Raw genomic sequence first — 8,965 nt, 5'->3', positions numbered from 1 at the left:
CTATGAGTCTTGTGTAACTCTGACAGCAGCAGGATTGTGGGTCTGTGTTTGTTGAACTGAAATCTGACTGGATGAGCTGCGTTTGAAGCCGACGTAAAAGCCAGATTAATTTGACACATTCTACGTTATCGTGCAAAGATGCTACGTTTCTTAGCATCAATAAACAGCCTATATATATGCACAGTGGTAAACAGATGAACTGTGTATAAATATGTGACCCTGGACCACAAAACCAGTCTTAAGTCACTGGGGTATGTTTGTAGCAATAGCCAAAAATACTTTGTGTGGGTCAAAATTATTGATTTTTCTTTTATGCCAAAAATCATTAGGAAATTGTGTAAAAATCATGTTCCATGAGGATTTTTTGTAAAACACCTACTGTAAATATATCAAAATGTAATTTTTTATTAGTTATATGCATTGTTAAGAACTTAATTTGAACAACTTTAAAGGTGATTTTCTCAGTATTTTGATTTTTTTTGCACCCTCAGATTCCAGATTTTCAAATAGATGTATCTCGGCCAAATATTGTCCTATCCTAACAAACCAGACCTCAATAAAAAGCTTAATTATTGAACTTTTATATGATGTATACATCTCAGTTTTGTAAAATTTAACCTTATGACTGGTTTTGTGGTCCAGGGTCACATATATATATATCTGTGAATGTTAGATTTGGTCTGTGCTCACTAAGATCTGTTAAAACATTTTTTGGACCTGGATCAGACTCTCTTGGTATCTCTGTTCATGTTTTCTTGTTTGTTTGTTTTAAAGGATTTTTGGTTTGATTTGATTTGCGATCCGCATTAGTCCAGATTTGAATCAAATGATTCCGATTTGAATTAAATGATCCACGAACCGCGTTTGAAGTTCCAGTTTAAATCAAATGATTTGTGATATGAGCTCGTCCTGATATGAATCAAATTGATTCGCGATCCACGTTTGAAGTTCCATCTTAAAGAAATTGATTCATTAACTAAAAATAAGGGAAAAAACTATGATGTTTACAAATAAAATATCAACATTTCGAGATAACATCCAACACAAATCTAGGAGCATATTGAGGTGAGGTAAGCGGTTTACTGCTAACTAGTGCAACACTCCATTAATATGACCAGCTGCAGCTGAAAATACATGTTAGATGGAATCAGTGTGCGTTATGATGGAGATTGTAGCTTAATTCACTATATTTGAAATAGTTTGAGCAGCAGTTCAGTTGCTGACAGTTCAATAGGAACTCAGTTGAAAGTGAATGTTTATCAGTGTATATTGTATTAAATATTTGAAAGTGATGATGATCATTGTAATGTATAAAGCAGCGCTGAAAGGGCCGGGGCTGCATAAGATCAACATCAGATGGGCTGCAGTGTCAATTCTGTGTTAAAAGATATGTGCTTATTGACAAAAAGTGAGTGAGTGAGTGTGTGTGTGTGTGTGTGTGTGTGTGTGTGTGTGTGTGTGTGTGTGTGTGTGTGTGTGTGTGTGTGTGTGTGTGTGTGTGTGTGTGTGTGTGTGTGTTTACCTGTTGAGAATGTGTCTGGTGTCCCGGAGCATATGAAGGTTCACCTTCTTCAGACAGAGGTGTGACTCAGTTGACCTGCATCCGATGAACACAAATAATAACATTTACTCATCTGTTGTCTTACAAGAAACAGTGAGACGAACTGGACTAGTTACCTGTCAGCAGGTTTGTTGGGGTTAGGGTCAGTGAGGGTGAGGAGGACCAGCTGACAGAACTATTGGGCCACTGAGGTGTTCATCATAGAGTCATAGTTTCAGCACATATTATTTGTGTTCTAAGGTTTTTAAATGATATTTCAAGGCACAGACATTTACATCCATTTAATCAGCAATTTTTCAATTAATACAAATCAACTTTTAAATGAGGAATACAACAAAGTTATTCATGTTAATGAGGTAATACAACAGGTGCTAATAATACAGATTTTCAGCTGTTTATCGAATATTGTAAACAGTGCCATTAGCGCTACTAAATGCTCCAAAAACGTCACTAAATACAGTTTTTAGTGTCCAAACGTCACTTACGTGATTGTTTGTCCGAACATGATCAAATGATTCCATTCACATAAATCTTGAGGGAAAATCTCTTCGCGGTTTTTCTCCGTCGATCGCAGAAACACATTCTGACAGGATTCTCTCTGAGGGAGCTACTTTTACTTCACAAACACACATTAAAACATTAGTAATAACAGAACAAAGCTGTTATCTAGTTTATTCTGGCTCCATTAGAACAGTTAAACGATTTATGAAGACGTTTACACAAAGCTCTAAAGTAAAGAAAGGAATTACCACAGCTCTCTCCCGCGTTTTACGGTTGCTACGGTGATCTCAGGCGAAACACACTTTTCACGCGCTTCTGTTTGACTCCATTTTAAAATACTGATTAAATTGTTTGGCGTTTTACCTGTAAATCTAGTCAATTAGTTTGTAAAGTAATATCCAAAGACATCTATAAGTGCAGACAACCAATGAACGTCACGTGGGATGAACTGACTAAAACACCGTTAATGCCAATGATGATAAAACAGTAAATAGTACGTTTTAATTATCATTTTATCCCTAAGAGAAGAACAATTATTACTACACAGAGGAACTAACCTTATCGTTATGTTACATCGTTGGGAATCAGAATTTGACTTAAATCAATTGATTCGCGATCCGCGTTTAAAATCTGATTTGAATAAAAAGATTCGTGATCTGCGTTTGAAGATCTGATTTGAATCAAACGATTCGCGATCCGCTTTTGAAGATCTGATTTGAATCAAACGATTCGCGATCCACGTTTGAAGATCAGATTTGAATCAATTGATTCGCAATCCGCGTTTGAAGATCCGATTTGAATCAAATGATTCGCAATCCGCTTTTGAAGATCCGATTTGAATCAATTGATTCGCGATCCGCGTTTAAAGATCCGATTTGAATCAAATGATTCGCGATCCGCTTTTGAAGATCCGATTTGAATCAAATGATTCGCGTTCCGCTTTTGAAGATCCGATTTGAATCAAACGATTCGCGATCCGCTTTTGAAGATCCGATTTGAATCAAAAGATTCGCGATCCACGTTTGAAGATCCAATTTGAATCAAATGATTCGCGATCCGCTTTTGAAGATCCGATTTGAATCAAACGATTCGCGATCCGCTTTTGAAGATCCGATTTGAATCAAACGATTCGCGATCCGCGTTTGAAGATCCGATTTGAATCAAATGATTCGCGATCCGCGTTTGAAGATCCGATTTAAATCAAATGATTTGGGATCTGCGCTGGAAATTCTGATGTAATCATTTTAACCATAAGAGAAGAGCAATTATTACTACACAGAGTAACTAATGCTAACGTTTTATCATTGAGACTACAATTTTGTTTCGTTATTTTTTCTACAGTGTATATAAAAAACACTGACAGCCAATCAGAATTTGATTTTAAGCAGCTTGATTACTGATGTTATTGTCAGTGTGAAAGGAATATAGTAATCTTTATAGGTTTAGCTTTACAAATGTAATGTTGTAAAGTGCTGTACACAAAAAATGCAGTTAAAACTGAATTAAATAGAATTAGCAAAGTGTTTAAAGAATATAAACAAGATATGCAAATAAGAGCCTGTCCATAGGAGCTCAGGTTTGAGGATTGAGCTGTAAACTGACCGTTCTCCAATGTTGCTGTTCTCTGCACTTTTAAACACACATCATCACCATAAATCACAAACACATTACAGAAGCTGAAGGAGATGAATTTCAGAGTTAGAGGAAACAGACATAGATGACCTTTGGATGATTTTTCAGTGTTTTATTAAATATACAGTAAAAAAAGTGTACAGATCCATGAATATAATATCCCCAGCATCAAATATTCTCACGTTTCAGCTGATAGCATCGTGCCAGATAAATGTATCTATGAGATACACTAGATTAACACTCTCACACGATACTCGGACGACAACAAAGGACAAAAGTACCGCTGTAACATGATAAAGGTGAGTCTCGATTGCGTGGACCATTGCAATCTGCCCATAATCGACACAAAGGAAGTCTGAACCGTAAATGCATTCATACAGCTCTGTACATAAAAACATTCTCTTGGCATACAGCTCTGTACAAAATATGATAATAGTATAATGAGCAAGTGTTCTTTCCAAAAAGTGACAGACAGCACATGGAAAATTGCTTTTTATTTTATACAAGGCAACTTGTCGTAGTTTAGAATAAATATTTAACTCTATACAGTGATATTGTACCAGTTATTAACCACTTTATAATTTTCATACAGACATAAAAACGTTAAAAAATACTTTTAAAAGCTGATAGTCCCTGTTATAATTGTACAGGATAAAATGTGATTTAATAAAACATCTCTAGATTGCATCTGTTCATTTGTTCAGAGGCGACGCGTTCATATAAAACGCTCTCACACACACACACACACACACACACACACACACACAGCGTGTGGTAGTTCTGTAGTCTGTTCAGTGATGCGAGTGTGTGCTGGTGTGTGTGTGTGTGTGTGTGGCTCACAGCATTGAGTGCATGGAGGGCCGCTGTTCTTTAGTGGCGCCCCCTGTAGGCGGAGAGTGGGACGGGCCCTCAGTGGGGTCATGCTGCAGTGTCAGTTTATCAGGAGTGTAGTCGTTCCGCTTCAGATCTGACCACAAACACACAAAGAAAACTCATCTCAAACGGACAGATACAGGTGAGATAATTCACTTACAAATCAGTCAGAATTAACACAAAATAACAAAACTTAATTGAAGTAAATACTGAATTATATGCACCTACCTGCGTGCCTTGCGAAATTATTCATACCGCTTCATTTTTTTTTTCACATTTTGCTATGTTGCTGCCTTATGTTAAACTGCTTTAAATGACTTTTTCCCCACATCAATCTACACTCCCTACTCCATAATGACAAAGCAAAAAAATAGGTTTTTAACATTTGTGCAAATTTATTAAAAATAAAAAACTGAAAAGTATTCATACCCTTTTCTGGGACACTGGAAATGTATCTCAGGAGCATTCATATTGCTTCTAGATGTTCCTACACTTGGAGTGGAGTTAAACTGTGGCAAATTCATTTGAATGAGTCTGATTTAGAAAGACACACACCTCTCAGAAAAGGTCTAACAGCTGAAAATGCAGATCAGAGCAAAAACCAAGATAACTGCCTGTAGAGCTCAGTGACAGACTTGCGTTAAGGCGATGATCTAGAGAAGAGTTCAGAAACAAATCTGCTGCATTGAAGGTTGACAGAAGCATTCTCCATAATGGAAGACGACTGGAACAACTAGGACTCTAGAAAATGTCCAAGCTGACAGAGATGGAGAGGTGAAAAGGTGAGGCAAAGAATGGCAGATAATTGCCAAATGCAGATGTGCAAAGATGCTCACATCAGACCCAAAAACACTTGAGGCTGTAAAGCTGCTTCAACTATGGACTGAGTTAAGGGGATGAATACTTATGCAATCTACTTATTTCAGTGTTTTATTTTTAATAAACTTGTCAAATTTGCAAATCTGGTTTTTGCTTTGTCATTATTATGGTGTATGGAGTGTAAACTGATGTGGGGAAAAACTCATTTAAAGCAGTTTAACATAATGCTGCAACAAAACAAAATGTAAAAAAATAAAAAAAGGAATGAATACTTTTGCAAGGCACTGTACATCATATTAAAAGAACAAAATGCATGTTTTTCCTCATCCGGGCGCCCAGTGTCATTCTGTTCAGCGATGATTAAACTCACCTGGAAGTTTGAGTTTGCGGCAGCAGGAGTTGCAGTGATGTTTGGAGCGGAAGTTTCGAATGGCATCGTCACCGAGATTCGCAGGGCCAAAGATCATATCGTAAGACCTGACACAATTAGACATAAAAATGAAATTATTAATATACAAGTTGTAATAGACAACTAAACACAGTGTACATCAGTCCCTCACAGCTTGGTTTTATTTCAGTCAAAAAATAAATCAGGTGCAACTAGGGGTGTCAATATTGACAGAAAATTATATCTGGATATTTTCTGGGATTTTATTGATAATGATAATTAGATGAAATTTAGCTGAGTGTGTTATGTTAGTATCTTAAAGACTACAGCGGACAGCTGACTCCTGAATTTTGTGATATTCTTCATATTCTGTGTGGTTCATAGCAGTGATAGAAAATAATATTTTCCAATAAGTTTAATTTTTATTAAGCTATTTTTTCTAACAGAGTGCATCATCTTTTGAGTCAAATTCTTACCTTTGGGCTGTTACCAAGCAAATGAAATCAGTATCAATGAAATTCATATTTGCAGAGGAAACAGAAGCAGCGTCTAAAGTGGCATTTGAATGTATTTATGTATTTACACACTGTTTAATGCAGCTCAGAGAGACCTGCAGTTATAAATATATAAATGTTTTGATAATGCTGAATGCGGACCACAAAACCAGTCATAAGTACATTTTTTGAAGTTAAGATTGAAAGCTGAATACATAAGACTTCTATGTTAGGATAGGACAATATTTGGCTGAGATGCAACTAAATGACATCTGGAATCTGAGGGTGCAAAAAAATCTAGATATTGAGAAAATCATCTTAGCAATGCACATTACTAATCAAACATTTTTGTTATACAAGTGTTGATATATTTACGGTAGGAAATGTACTAAACATCTTCATGGAACATGATCTTTACTTAATATCCTAATGATTTTGGCATAAAATTGACTCATACGATGTATTGTTGGCTATTGCTACAAATATACACATGCTACTTAAGACTGGTTTTGTGCTCCAGAGACACATATTTAAAAATAAAAATATAAATCATAAGCACCAGCAGATGGCAGCAAGTCACTACAAATGAACCCAATCATTTCTTGAACAGTTGATTCATTCAGGAGCGAATCACAGTCGTGTTGCTCAGAGCAAAAACAGGAAATATTACGACTAAAATATAAGTCTCTTAATATTAACGTCTTTTTTATTGAACTGCATCTAAAATCAATATCACATGTGTAATCATGCTGACTTATGGAGAAAAAACAGCACTCTTTGTGTGATATTGATTATATAAACCGACTAACATCTATATTGTTAAAATAAGGCGTTTCTCACCCTTTCTCTCCGCTCTTAATGACTGACGGATCCGTCAGTATCTCACCGACCCCTAGAGACAGAAATCAGTCAAACCTCATTCATCATTTCAACTCATGCATCTGTCATAAAACAAACTCAAGTTTATAAAAACACCTGCAATGGTAAAGTGTTTCTACAGTACTGTTCACCCAGAAATTAAAATCCAGTCATCATTTAGTCACTCTGGAGGTGTTCTAATGTCATACACACTTCTTTCTTGTTCAGACCACAAATAGACAACTTGTACTCATCTATATACACTCTTCATAATAAAGGTTCCAAAAGGTTGTTTTTGCAGTGATGCCATAGAAGGAACCATTTTTGGTTGCCCAAAGAACCTTTCAGTGAACAGTTCTAAAAAGAACCATTTTAAAAATCTAAAGAACCTGTTCTGCATTTGAAAGGTTTCATGAATGTTCAAAGTTCTTCATGAAACAAGTGATGCCAATAAAGAACCATTTTAATTTTTTAAGAACGTATGCAACAGATAGGGACTAGCATCAAGTGTGTTTAGCTGGAGCACAGATTACTGTATCACAGATGGACAGACACCAACCCTGCAGGTCGAGCACGAGCATCTCTCCTCTTGTGTACTCGTACGTCCAGTGGCTGAAGGCCAGCATGGTTTCTTCCAGAAGGTTTGTCGGGACGATTTCGTCTCCGTTGTTGTTATTAAACTTGCGGAAATCTCCAGTGATGCACTCCTCGATGGCGAACCACTGACCGGCAGAATGACAGTAGAGCAGGAACACCTCCAGAAACCTGCAGAGAAACACAGTCCAGAGCCTCAGCAACATCCTCAATCCTCCACATCTGCAGGAGTGTAAGTGTGTGTCTGTACCTGGGGGAGTATGGGATGGTTTTGGGTCTGATCTGATTGAAGGCAAATGTGAGTTTCTGAGCTGCTCTCTGCTGCTGAATTTCCTGTTCACAACACAAACACACGTTCACATGTCTCACACTGACATCAACACTCGCTCACTAAATGTGACCCTGGAGCACAAAACCTAAAGTAGCAATAGCCAACAAAGCATTGTATGGGTCAAAATATTTTTTTTCTTTTATGACAAAAATCATTAGGATATTACGATCATGTTCCAAGAAGATATTTAGCAAATTTCCTACCATAAATATAGAAAAACTTAATTTTTGATTAGTAACACGCATTGCTAAGAACTTCATTTAGACAACTGTAAAGGCGATTATCTTAATATTTAGATTTTTTTTTGCACCCTCAGATTACAGACTGTCAAATAGTTGTATTTCAGCCAAATATTGTCCTATCCTCACAAACCATACATCAATAGAAAGTTTATCCATTGGTTTTTCAGATAATATGTGACCCTGGACCACAAAACCAGTCATAAGGTAAAATTTTACAAAACTGAGATGTATACATCAATAAATAAGCTTTCTATTGATGTATGGTTTGTTAGGATAGGACAATATTTGGCTGAGATACATCTATTTTAAAATCAGGAATCTGAGGGGGCAAAAAATTCAAAATACTGAGAAAAACACCTTTAAAGTTGTCCAAATTAGGTTATTAACAATGCATATTACTAATCAAAAATTACATTTTTATATGTTTACAGTAGGATTTTTACAAGAAATCTTCATGGAACATGATCTTTACTTAATTTCCTAATGATTTTTGGCATAAAAGAAAAATCAATAATTTTGACCCACACAAAGTATTTTTGGCTATTGCTACAAATATACCCCAGCGACTTAAGACTGGTTTTGTGGTCCAGGGTCACATATGTCAACCTCAATTTAAAAAAATTGACCCTTATGACTGGTTTTGTGCTCCAGGGTCACAAATGTGGGTTTAAA

General features: G+C 36.2%; 1 protein-coding gene across 1 annotated transcript in view; it reads right to left on the bottom strand.

The window, feature by feature from the left end:
- Positions 1-3,791: 3,791 nt before the first annotated feature.
- trpm7 (transient receptor potential cation channel, subfamily M, member 7) overlaps positions 3,792-8,965 on the bottom strand; it is a 42,156-nt gene continuing 36,982 nt past the window's right edge. The window contains exons 36-40 of the mRNA XM_073850840.1: positions 7,971-8,053; positions 7,686-7,891; positions 7,109-7,160; positions 5,757-5,863; positions 3,792-4,661 (exon numbers count right to left, since the gene is read on the bottom strand). Coding sequence (XP_073706941.1) covers positions 4,531-4,661; positions 5,757-5,863; positions 7,109-7,160; positions 7,686-7,891; positions 7,971-8,053 — 579 coding nt within the window. The 3' untranslated portion in view covers positions 3,792-4,530. The remainder of the gene's footprint in view (positions 4,662-5,756; positions 5,864-7,108; positions 7,161-7,685; positions 7,892-7,970; positions 8,054-8,965) is intronic.

The sequence above is a fragment of the Garra rufa genome, chromosome 11 (assembly GCF_049309525.1).
Source record: "Garra rufa chromosome 11, GarRuf1.0, whole genome shotgun sequence".
Lineage (NCBI taxonomy): Eukaryota > Metazoa > Chordata > Actinopteri > Cypriniformes > Cyprinidae > Garra > Garra rufa.
Note: the sequence above shows the minus strand (reverse complement) of the source record. Positions and strands in the feature narration are given on the sequence as shown.